This window comes from Salmo salar, chromosome ssa24, assembly GCF_905237065.1.
Source record: "Salmo salar chromosome ssa24, Ssal_v3.1, whole genome shotgun sequence".
Taxonomy (NCBI): Eukaryota; Metazoa; Chordata; class Actinopteri; order Salmoniformes; family Salmonidae; genus Salmo; species Salmo salar.
Window position 1 is genome coordinate 10,370,434 of NC_059465.1, and position 13,555 is coordinate 10,383,988.

The 13,555-nt window shown below is 42.1% G+C and overlaps 1 protein-coding gene across 1 annotated transcript; it reads left to right on the plus strand.

Moving 5' to 3' along the window:
* The first annotated feature begins 929 nt into the window (after positions 1–929).
* On the plus strand, positions 930–5,636 carry LOC106584954 (uncharacterized). Its single transcript, XM_045707010.1, has 2 exons — positions 930–1,525; positions 1,795–5,636. The coding sequence occupies exon 2, from the start codon at positions 3,416–3,418 to the stop codon at positions 5,018–5,020; it is 1,605 nt and encodes a 534-aa protein (XP_045562966.1). The 5' UTR covers positions 930–1,525; positions 1,795–3,415; the 3' UTR covers positions 5,021–5,636.
* The last annotated feature ends 7,919 nt before the right edge of the window (positions 5,637–13,555 follow it).

The following is a 13,555-nucleotide window of genomic DNA, read 5'->3' on the forward strand; positions in this document are numbered from 1 at the left end:
ATTAAAATTACAAAAGGTTGCAGCATATGTTGTGTAAATGGTGAACTCATACAGCTGTCAACTCTTGTCATTTTAATCCGTTTCACATTTGCTAGCTACCTTTTAGATCGAAGCCCAAATAGAATGATTGAAGATGATAGAAGCCCATCTCCTACTGTAAATAACCTACACACTGTGTGTGTAGCCAGCCAGCCAGCCAGGTAGAAAAATGGCAGAAAAACAAAAGACGGACATCAGAGTATTTTTCAATACACCAAAACGCATAGTAAGAACCGTAGTAGCCTAATATCTCGAAGACTAGTTGATAAAATGTTCATAAGAAAGAAATGAAATTCTAATGGAAATGTTTCACAATGATGTCATTAGGCAGAGCAGGCAACAGATGGCACACAGACAGCAGAGTTGGGAACAGATATGCAGGGACAGACTGGCAGAGACAGGGAGTCTCAGGTAAGTTTGTTGAGTCTTTGTTTGGCAACATTATGAAAGGTTCTCAATTTTTTTTGACTTGTAAAATAGGAACATAATTGGAAAATGCCATGGATACCCCCACTCTCAACTTAAACTGGTGACTGAACTAAGATTTGTTAAAGGCAATGGTATTGCTGTTGTGATTAGTTGTGTAGTTTTGGGTACCGGTAGTTAGGAGTACGGCAAACACCTTATTTCTTTGGTTCCTCAATATACATTTACCATATTACAATGTAGGCTATGTGTTACAGCACTACTTTTGGTGTCCCCCTCAGGAATTGCTCTTGAGAAAATGTCATGTAATTGTCCCCTCCAAAGTTGATATCAGATTTTCGCCCCTGTCCTCAACCTGTTCAAATAAAACGTAGAGCATCCCTGTCTTCAGAGGATCTGACTGATTAGCACGTTAGTTAATGGGGAAGTTTACCTAAATTTACCAAGCGATTCCATACATTGAAACTAGTTAGTTGGAGTTTGCCTTTTGATGTCCCGTGTACACTAGCACGCGGTGCCGCGCGGTGAAACACTGCTTCCCATTCATTTTCAATGGAGGAAAGTGGTGAGGAGCGAAGAGTGTGGGTGACGTGCATGTTCACTAGCAAGTGGTAAATTGTCGCGTGCCACTTAGGCCGCCCATTGTGACTTGCTTGTGGCTGGCAGCATATAGCAGCACATTCGATTGTGCGTCAAGAATTCAGCATAGCAAGTTTGTATGACGGTCTGGTTATTAAATGGGTAAATAGTTCAATAGTAATATGCTAGCTAACAGCCATGGAGGAAGGTGAAGGATAATGTTAGCAGCCCCAACTTTCAAAGTGCGAGAGTAGGCTATTCTAGATAGGGTAGGTACTTTTGTGTAGTTCCAGTCCCTAGAAGTGAGGAAGGAGATAATGGTAACATAATATTCAGTGCAGTGTAATTTGAGTATAATGAAGTCTGTTTCTTGTGAGGTTTTCTGTCCTCAGATTAAGAGAGCTATGAAAGCCTGTATACAGATGAAGAGGTCTCAATGAAGAGCAGTGGTTCTCAGTCCTGGTCCTGGGGACTCAAAGGGGTGCACATTTTTGTTTTTGCCTTAGCACTGCACTGCTGAGTCGAATGATCAACTCATCATCAAGCGTCAAGTGGTATTTATGTATTAATTTGTGATGCTATCCTTGATATGATCCTGTTATTGTCACATGCTACACATGCATGTGTGTGCCCATGCATCTATCAATCCAATGTTATCATGATTTGTTATAAGGGATATTATACTTTAGTAATCCATAATGACCTGGTGATGTAAAAGTCTAATAATAACATTATCTTCCATATTCCTAGATACCTTGTAACTGGAGATTGCCTACAGTTACCGTGTAGGGCACTGCAAGGTTGGGTGACCAGGGCCATCTGGGACTGCCTCCTGGAGAAATTCAGGCATGTGAAGGCTACCTGTGTTCTGCATAACTTCATGAGGATGGACACGAGGACCAGGAGTGGATCTGCAGCTTGCCGGCGTGTGCCAGAGGAGAAGTCTGGTGCTCTGCAGGATGTTTCAAGGTTGGGGTCCAGCAACGCAGCATGAGAGGCAATCCGTGTGCAGGAGATCTTCACCTCCTACTTCTTCAAAGAGAGTGCTGTTCCCTGGCAACACCATAGACTACATTATGCACAACCAAAGGCTATTTTAAGAGCCATCCACATTGCAATAAGATTATTCTTCCATTTACTTAGCTATGTCAACTGCAGTTATTCAATTCCCAGTTTCTCTCCCTTTGATTTCTACTTCTCAGGTGAGGGTGCTGTTTAGATAAGGGTGTGATGTCTGTAGAAAAACAAAACAGGCTGTTTTAAGTCACTCATATTGAGAAAATGTAGAACAATTAGACACCCTATAACCCACAACTACACACTCATGTATCAATCTGATTGATGGATTGTGTTGTGCAGTAAGCAGGCTCAGGTGTATAATTGTGACTCCGTCCACCTTCAAAGAACAGGCAAGAGGGCTAACCATGGAGAATAGTAAGACACTTCATTATTTCTATAACTATGCTATATTGTTTGTCCTCGTGTGTCCATTCATGTTTTTCAGCATAAAGTACTCTGCAGCTACTTAGTGGACACCAGGTGAGGCCACACACAGATTCCTGTTGAACACTCATTAAACCTAACACCCTGTGCGGATTGTCAACGCGCATGTCGTTCGGCCTACTTCTACGAAAAACACAAAATTGAAACATGGCACCCCAAGGCATGTAAATCTGTAAGCAGTTGTGATATTAACAAGAAATGTTCAAAATGCCATTGCAATTACAACCTTAAAATAGACAGCCCTAAACCTCATGTGTGTGGAATCATACATTACAGATTGGGCAAAGGGCCTTTGAAAAGCAGAGACGCTGAAGTGGTTCAAGAAGTGCCACATGAGTGTTATATTCAGCCCTTGGCTGAAGATGAACATTCAGAGAAATATGTGTTTTATGATTTTGAGACTAATCAGCAATCCGGGGTTCATTTGCCTATTTTTGTACCTACCATGACTTTCAAGGGTGAAAAGTGGTCGGCAGAGGGGCCCAATTGTGCACTCCTCTTTCTAAAACACTTCAGAAAACCCCAGTACAGAAACTTCACGTTTATAGCTCACAATTCTAGAGCCTATGACTCCTATCCTCTTTTGAACCCTCTGATACAACAAGGTGTTGCACCCAGTGTCATAGCTCAAGGTAGTAAAATCTTGTGTTTTGTAGACCCCGCCTTCAACCAGAGATACATTGACAGTTTAAGTTTCTTACCCATGAGATTGGCTCAAATGCCTGAGGCCTTGGGTTTTGGAAACTCTGTGAAAGGGTGGTTTCCTCATTTCTTCACATCTGAGGAGAATCTACATTATATTGGATCATATCCCAGCCCCGAAATGTATGGATGTGATCAAATGTCTCCCAAAGAGTGAGAGAGATTCATGACATGGTATGAGACCGTATGTCATAGCATCTTTGATTTCCACCAAGAGATGGAGTCATACTGTGAGAACGATGTAGTTATACTTCGTGAAGGATGCCTCAGATTCAGAGAAGAGATAATCAAAGATGTAGGCATTGACCCCTGGAGTTGTACAACTATTGCATCGGCATGCATGAAAACTTATCGTTCACACTTTTTACCTCCAGCATCTATAGCTATTCCATCGCCTGACAACTACCGACGCCAATTCAAGTCATACTCTAGTTGGTCCATTCAATGGTTGGAGTACTTGGCCCAGGATAAAAACATTTTTATTCAACATGCTTTGAATAGGGGTGAGAAGGCATTTGGGCCTTATCACGTAGATGGATACATACAGATTGACGGTGTTGAGACCGTGTTTGAGTACAACGGTTGTTTCTTCCACAGTTGTAAATCTTGCTTTGTGCCCCAGGACATGTGTGTCCTAACCCAAAAGACTTTTGGGGAAATGTACCAAGAGTTCCAAGACAAATTGGAATCTTTACAGGCTACTTACGGGTTGAAAGTGAATGTGATGTGGGAGCATGAGTGGACAGCACTCAAAAAGTCTGATCCTTATGTTCGAGCTTTCCTTTCCAGCTTTGACACACCAGAACCCTTGGAACCACGACAGGCCTTGTATGGAGGCCGTACCAATGCTTCGACATTGCGGTATGTAGCGCAACCCGACGAGACAATAGGATATGTAGATTTTACATCCCTTTATCCTCATGTAATGAGTTCCTCATGCTATCCTATGGGGCATCCTGAAATTATTCACCGTGACTTTGACTTACCCCAAAACTATTTTGGTCTGATCAAAGCAACTGTCTACCCTCCTAGGGGTTTGTTTCTGCCAGTGTTGCCTTACAAGGGACCTCGAGGAAAACCTTTCTTTCCCCTTTGTCGCACCTGCAGTGAAAACAACAAACAGGAAAAGCCTTGTGATCATTCAGATCAAGAAAGAGCCCAGACCGGTGTATGGGTCACAGTTGAATTCTCTAAGGCTCTAGAGATGGGGTATCATGTGGCCAAAATCTTTGAAGTGTGGAACTTTTCCAGGAAATCAGACACTCTTTTTAAAGAGTACATCAAGACCTTCTTGAGATGCAAGCAAATGGCTTCAGGCTATCCTGCATCGGTCACAGATCAAGAGAGCAAAGACAAGTACATTCAAGACTATCACGACAGAGAAGGCATACTTCTTGACACAGACAGAATAGAGGTCAACAAAACCAAAAGAAATCTGTCGAAATTGTACTTAAACTCTCTTTGGGGCAAGCTTTTCCAGAGAAGCAATATGCTAACAAGGTCGATCATTAAAGACCCCAAAGAATTTGGGGAATTTGTTTTTTCAAATCAATACGAAATTTCAAAATTTTCATTCTTGAGTGAAGACATTGCCCTGGTGCAATGGAGATGTAACAAGAATTGGGTCCTACCCCCGGGTAATGTAAATGTGTTTCTTGCAGCATTTACCACGGCCTATGGTCGACTTGAACTATATAACCTCGTGGCGCAGCTGCAGAGGAGGGTTCTTTACCACGACACAGACTGTGGTCTATGTAAGCAAACCTGGTGATTGGGAACCCCCCCACTTAGCAACTATGTGGGTGGTTTAACGAGTGAACTCGAAGATGGTGACCATATCACAGAGTGGTCCTCCTGTGGTCCCAAAAGCTATGCTTTTAGGACTAAAGACAATCACGTGGTGTTGAAAGCCAAAGGCGTGACTCAAAACTATGAAAATGCCCCGCGTGTAAACTTGGAATCAATCACACGCTTGGTTGAGGGGTTCATAAACGACCGGAATAGTGACTTGATTGTTAGAGATAAAAAGGGCTTCCATCTAAGGACTTATTAAAATATTCCGGGTAGTCTATGACAAGAGATTGCTTTTACCTGACGGGACCACCTTGCCCTTTGGCTACTGACTTATGTTACAAGCCATATGTGTCTTAAAGCTTAAGATATAATGGCTGCTGTAGAAGATTTTGATCCCCGGTTGCAACTACCATTTTCGGCCTTAATCGCAGGCCCATCCAATAGCGGTGAAACTTGTTTTGTAAAAAGTATTTTAGAGAATTCTGAACATGTATTATCTCAGAAACCTGACAGTATTGTGTGGTGTTATTCGTGTTATAAACCTTTGTATGATGAGCTGTTGAAGAAAATAAAAATCAAGTTTGTTGAAGGAATACCCGAATCCCTGTCTGATGATGAACTTTTACCTCATAAAAACAATCTGCTGGTTTTGAACGATATGCTATTTGCCGGTAGCAAACATCATGAAATTGCACGAGCTTCTACCCAATATACTCATCATAGGAACCTGTCCGTGCTTTACTTGGTGCAGAATGTGTTTCACCAAGGTAAAAATAGCCATACCATTAGTTTGAACGCCAATTACATGGTTTTGTTCAAAAACCCTAGAGACAAACTACAAATGAACACTAGCTCAGCAGATGTACCCTGGAAGGAAATCCTACTTTATGGAGAGCTATGAGGACGCTACCAAAGCGCCATTTTCTTATTTAATCGTGGATTTAAAATCAAATACTCCAGAACACCTGAGGCTCCGAACCGGCTTGTTCCCGTGGGAGTGGCCGGCGGCTTACATTCCTAAAAAGTAACCGCTATGTCTCTGCGTTTAAAAAGAAACCTGCCCCTCTTGAGAAGCCTAGTTGGGGCTACCGCTAAAGAACGTAAGGCCATCTTGGGTCACTGTTCTTAAGATCTCATATTATCCCTATGTGAGATTGCTTTGAATCTTCTCAAAGGACGAATTCCACTCACCCTGACCCCATTAAACAAAGTAAAGAGACAAAAGACCGCGATCAAACTCTTTGCCAATAAAAAGGCCAGTCTTCAAAAGAAAAGACATAGCATACAACTGTCTGGGGGTTTTCTTCTACCTTTACTAAGTATAGCCGTGCCCTTCATCCCCAGCCTTATTGCTGCCAGACGTGGGGGTGGAACACCGAGTCTGATGGCAAATAAAATGTACTTGGTGCCTCAACAAGTGTTGTATAGACTTAACTTCTATGGGCAAGTGGGACGCTAGCGTTTCACAGCCAGTGAAATATCAGGGCGGCAATTATAAAAACAAGAAAATGTCATAATTCAACTTTCTCAAACATACTATAACTATTTTACACCATTTTAAATATACACTTCTCCTTGATGTAACCACATTGTCCGATTTCAAAAAGGCTTTACAGCGAAAGCAAAACATTAGATTATGTTAGGAGAGTACATAGACAAAAATAATCACGCAACCATTTTCCAAGCAAGGACATGTGTCAATAAAACCCAAAACACAGCTAAATGAAGCACTAACCTTTGACGATCTTCATCAGAGGACATTATGTTACACAATACATGCATGTTTTGTTCGATAAAGTTCATTTTTATATCCAAAAACAGCATTTTACATTGGCGCGTGATGTTCAGAAAATGTATTCCCACCAAAACGTCCGGTGAATGTGCACATCAATTTACAAAAATACTCATAAACATTGACAAAATATATAACAATTATTTAAAGAATTATAGATAGACTACTCCTGGATGCAACCGCTGTGTCAGATTTTAAAATAGCTTTACAGAGAAAGCACATTTTTCAATATCCTGAGTACATAGCTCAGCCATCACGGCGAGCTATTCAGACATCCGCCAAGTTCGGGGAAACCTAAACACAGAATTAGTATTAGCAATATTTTCTTACCTTTGCTGATCTTTGTCAGAATGCACTCCCGGGACTGCTACTTCCACAAGAAATGTTGTTTTTTGTTCCAAATAATCCATATTTATGTCCAAATACCTCCATTTTGTTTGTGCGTACAGATCACTTATCCAAAGGCATAACGTGTGAGCGCGGAACGAGAGACGAAAAGTCAATGTTCCATTATCGTACTTAGAAGCATGTCAAACGCTGTTAAAAATCAATCTTTGTGGTATTTTTTATGTAAAATTGTGATATTATTCAAACCGGACAATAGCGTATTCATTCAAGGAGAAAAAGAAGGAACAGCGTGCTCACGTGACTGCGCATATCCAATCCCTTTGTTGCCAGGCAGTCCACTCAGAAACTGAGCTGCTGTTATCTGCCCAGTGACAGGAGAATGCTCAAACCACTTTCTGAAGGCTTTAGACAGCCAATGGAAGCCTTAGGAAGTGCAACGTAACCCCACGGATACTGTAGTTTTGAAAGGGACTAGAAAGAAGAACTACAATTCTCAGATCCTCCACTTCCTGGTTGAGTTTTTCTCAGGTTTTTGCCTGCCACATGAGTTCTGTTATACTCACAGACACCATTCAAACAGTTTTAGAAACTTCAGAGTGTTTTCTATCCAAATCTACTAATAATATGCATATTCTAGTTTCTGGGCAAGAGTAGTGACCTGTTTAAATTGGGTACGTTTTTCATCCGGCTGTGAAAATACTGCCCCCTAGCCCAGACAGGTTAAAAAGCAATTACAGGGTCCTGAAAATATCAGACAAACAGCGTAAAATGATTTGGATACGGCCATGAAGGATATTTTGAATCGAAAAGGATTGAACCCCTATGATAAGGTCCAAAAATACACAAACCTCTTGCAAAGGTATTTGGCCTTGGTAAAACAAGGTGAGAGAGAGACCAACCATTTATCACATTCCCTACCGGTCCCGGGTCACCTCTGCCCCACTCTTACTTTTTAAGACCCTTACAAATGCTATTTTAGAGAAAATATCAATAACCGTTAGCATGTAGCGATTTCCATCATTTTTATCTGCAAGGGCCTGCATGTCACATAGATCCGCCTGAAACTGGGACAAGGGATGAGAAAAAAAAACTATATTTCGTGGAAATTGTTTTCGCACAGGTTTATGCAGAGTATAAGCATCCTGCTCTGCCAACCATTCATTCACTTGAGCAGCACCTAACCGGCTACCTGTTTCTTCGGCTATAGCTCTCTGTAAACACTTCTTACCCCCATAAGATCCTGGGTTAGAGGGTGTATAATAAATGTTTTTCAACATCTGCTCCGCCATCCTTTTTGCCTCTCTGATGTACAATAACGTTAATGAGCCCCTTTCAAATAACGACATTTCATTTTTATTTTTGCAAACATCAAGTATTACGTATACAGACAATTCAGGATTCGTAGCAGGATACTAGTCCCCGTTTTCTCAATGATCCAAGCATGCAACAGCCTGTATATTTGTTTTAGATTTACAGGCTTGTGTCACTGAATTTTTGAAACACACACATCCATTATATAAGTATATAAACAACATATATGATACATGTTACAATTAAACGGTGTTTCAAACAATTAAAGTAAAATCGTAGATACGTTTGTTTCTAGTTCTTCAGAATCATCCACAAGATGGGATACCAGTTGTGTCCATTGTAGACTCTCGCCCGTATGTCGTACATGATTCATGATTTGCTCAATTTTTAGCACACGCTCTGCATTAGCCCATGTATTGTGGGTTGTGTAGAATGATACATTGTTCACTTTATTTTCAATAATTTGCTGCATAACATATGTAAGTTCTCTCAAAACAAATAAACGTATTTATTCTCTCTAACATCGTATGCATACAGTTACCCATTGCTTTACATCTAAATAAAAAATATGTATTGTTACTCGGTCTCTTGCGGTTTATTGAGCCAGAAAGTCACCACATCAGCCACCACAGCTTCCTTGTATTTGTTGTCGTCCACCAGGGTGTGCTGGATTTCTTTGAGTTTCTCATGGATGTAGATCGCCTCCTTCAGTTCATGTAGGAAAGCCTCGGTTACCCCGTAAACTCTGGGAATAGATGGCACAAGACCCAGAGACTCCAGGGCTCTGACCATCGAAGGTGTAAACCTGCTGGACCACAGTCTTTTCACCAGCTCCTCAAAATGGTTGAAGATGTAGTACCTTGGGGGGTCGTATAAACAAGGATGTCGTCGTTGGCTGGGGTGATTGATCTCACAACCGATGCATTTTTCTCTTATATACTCTCCAATCACCAAGTCTAAAAGTGCGGCTATAGAGGCCTTGATGGTGTCCACAAAAATAGTACTGACCACCCCATCAAACACATCCTCAGGCGGTGTACATGTAGGGGGTGTCGGGGGTCTTGCCTGGGGGGAGTAGAATGGAGGGCTGTGAGGAATAGAGTCCTTAGGGTCTGGTACCCATGACGTATCGGAGTCCTGGTGTGGTATATGAATATCCATGGTATATGCTGAAATGAAGAACCGGAGGCTTTATGGGCACTCCTTTTATTGTTGAACCAGTCCTTTGGTATCAGGGTGTGGTTAACGCAGCAGCCGCGTACTTAGTTTTCTTCGGGGGCTAACCCTTCTGAGGATGACCCTTCTTGGGGTTCCTTTGAATCATAATCCTCAGGATTCGTATATATTATGCACTTCCTTAGCCGAGCAATGCTCTGCCGTTGTTGGCTCTGTACAAAAAGAGCGTCCAACAACTAACATTTTCAATTCCATTAGATCCCAACTTTTAAAAGGAATAAACATGCGCAACCTAAGATCCCCAGTCAGGCCACCATCCCGAATGTTTTGGTTGCGGATTTCCTCGTTGCTGATATAGAACTCCATGCACCCACATGGAAGTCCATTCTTTCTTTGTATTTTCACCCTGTGAAATATTCTTCCTGAGGAGTCAGGGGCACCTTCCCAACGGGTCTCGTAGCCCGTGAACAAGCTATAGCCCTTTGTGATAACTCTCAGTTCAGGACACACCACCTTTTTTATGGAATATCTACATAGGTGTACAGAGGCCCATTATCAGCAACCATCACTCCTGTGTTCCAATGGCACATTGTGTTAGCTAATCCAAGTTTATCATTAGAAAATCCTTTTGCAATTATGTTAGCAAAGCTGAAAAGTGTTGTTCTGATTAAAGAAGCAATAAAACTGGCCTTCTTTAGACTAGTTGAGTATCTGAAGCATTAGCATTTGTGGATTCGATTACAGGCTCTAAATTGCCCGAAATAAAGACTTTATTCTGAAACTCGTCAGTTTGTTCTTGTTTTGATAAATGAAGGCTATTCCATGCGAGAAATTGCCAAGAAACTGAAGATCTCGTACAACTCTGTGTACTACTCCCTTCACAGAACAGCTCAAACTGGCTCTAACCAGAATAGAAAGAGGAGTGGGAGGCCCCGGTGTACAACTGAGCAAGAGGACAAGTACATTAGAGTGTCTAGTTTGAGAAACAGACGCCTCACAAGTCCTCAACTGGCAGCTTCATTAAATAGTACCTGCAAAACACCAGTCTCAACGTCAACAGTGAAGAGGCGACTCCGGGATGCTGGCCATCTAGGCAGAGTTCCTCTGTCCAGTGTCTGTGTTCTTTTGCCCATCTTAATCTTTTCTTTTTATTGGCCAGTCTGAGATATGGCTTTTTCTTTGCAACTCTGCCTAGAAGGCCAGCATCCTGGAGTCGCCTCTTCACTGTTGATGTTGAGACATATACCTATACCTCCTTTTTTATATATTGTTTTACTATCCTTCAAATATGCATATTGCATAAGATACTTTAGATAATTGAGGTGGTTCCCTCCAGAATCCCTTCCCTAGGTGTAAACTTGATTATGTTCGCCCTGGATAGAGCTCTACTGAGGTTCAGTTTAATATGGTTTAACACGCCCCCAGTTTAACACGCCCCCATTCTCATCGACGGGGCTGTAGTGGAGCAGGTTGAGAGCTTAAAGTTCCTTGGTGTCCACATCAACAACAAACTAGAATGGTCCAAACACACCAAGACAGTCGTGAAGGGGGCACGACAAAGCCTATTCCCCCTCAGGAAACTAAAAGGATTTGGCATGGGTCCTGAGATCTTCAAAAGTTTCTACAGCTGCAACATCGAGAGCATCCTGACTGGTTGCATCACTGCCTGGTACAGCAATTGCTTGGCCTCTGACCGCAAGGCACTACAGAGGTTAGTGCGTACGGCCCAGTACATCACTGGGGCTAAGCTGCCTGCCATCCAGGACCTCTACACCAGGCGGTGTCAGAGGAAGGCCCTAAAAATTGTCAAGACCCCAGCCACCCCAGTCATAGACTGTTCTCTCTATTACCGCATGGCAAGCGGTATCGGAGTGCCAAGTCTAGGACAAAAAGGCTTCTCAACAGTTTTTACCCCCAAGCCATAAGACTCCTGAACAGGTAATCAAATGGCTACCCGGGCTATTTGCATTGTGTGCCCCCACCAACCCCCCCACCCCTCTTTTTACGCTGCTGCTACTCTCTGTTTATCATATATGCATAGTCACTTTAACTATACATTCATGTACATACTACCTCATTTGGGCCGACCAACCAGTGCTCCCGCACATTGGCTAACCGAGCTATCTGCATTGTGTCCCGCCACCCGCCAACCCCTCTTTTACACTACTGCTACTCTCTGTTCATCATATATGCATAGTCTCTTTAACCATATTTACATGTACATACTACCTCAATCAGCCTGACTAACCGGTGTCTGTATGTAGCCTCGCTACTTTTATAGCCTCGCTACTGTATATAGCCTGTCTTTTTACTGTATTATTTCTTTACTTACCTATTGTTCACCTAACACCTTTTTTGCACTATTGGTTAGAGCCTGTAAGTAAGCATTTCACTGAAAGGTCTACACCTGTTGTATTCGGCGCACGTGACAAATAAACTTTGATTTGATTTGAGCATGGTAGCATTTTACATTAATCTAGGAGAGGTAGATGCAGCCTTCCAAAAGGGGGAAGGTCAGCATAGTGGTCCAAGGTTTTCCTCTGGGTATTTTGTTGTTTTTAGCTGTTTTTTCTTTTCTTTATATTTTATTACTCTGACCTTTCAGCACACTGGCCATGTGATCGTACTAACATTAATTTCTGATTTCTATGACTATGCCTAATTCACATACTCTAGGCTACACATGCTTTATCAGCTGGAACGTGAAAGGAATTAACCAGGGGGTCAAGCGTAGCCGAGTGTATGCTCATCTTAAGTCCTTAAGTCCGGACATTGTTTTTTTCCAAGAGACCCATCTCCGGTCCAGTGACCATGATAAACTAAAGAGAGGATGGGTAGACCAAATATTTCACTCCAACTTTGGTGCTAAGGCCAGAGAGGCAGCCATCCTTATCAGAAAAGGCACCCCGTTTGTCTCCTCCAAAGTCATTTCAGATACTAATGACAGATATATTATAGTGATGGGGAAATTGTTTAGCACACAGGTTATTCTGGCTAACCTCTATGTTCCTAATTGGGATAACGCTCAATTATTCTCGGACCTCATCGCAACACTTCGCGACCTAAACTCTCATCAGCTGATATTGGGCGGAGATTTCAATTGTGTATTGCATCCAAGCCTAGACAGATCCAGACCGAAGCCCAACAATGTAATTTCAAAATCAGGCGCAGCAATCAACTCATTTCTAGAATCCTATAATTTGTCTGATCCATGGAGGAGGAGCAATCCCACTGCTGAAGAGTACTCCTTTTTTTCTCCAGTCTCGCTCATACTCTAGGATTTAATTTTTCCTGCTGGATAATAGAATTCTTCCTTTTGTAACTAATAGCCAATATCACAGCATGGTTATCTCAGACTTTAGCCCTGTCCAGCCAAATATCCGCTTTCCGGACTGTACTGTGTCACAACACGCGTGGTGCCTTTAAAAAATACATATCAACTCACATTGATGTCTTTTACAGATCAACTGCACCCCTGACGTGTCTCACTCTACTGTGTGGGAGTCGTTAATAACATATCTAAGGGGCCAAATTATTTCATACACAGTGTATGACAACAAACAGCGCACCAAACGCCTATTGGAGCTATCTCAACTCATTCTACATATGGACAACAGATATACCTCTTCTGCGACCACTGAACTCTACAAAGAGAGACTGTTACACCAATCGGAAATTTGACAACCTTTCCACCAAACCAACAGAGCAGCTTCTGGTTTAGTCGACGCAAAAATTCTATGAACATGGAGAGAAAGCTGGCAAGTTGTTATCTCACCAGCTTCGACAATCCGCTGCTAGCGGAACCATACCTGAAATCTGTGTTGCAGCTGATTTAACTTCTACCAATCTGAAACATATCAACAATCTGGACCGTCGCTTTCTAAA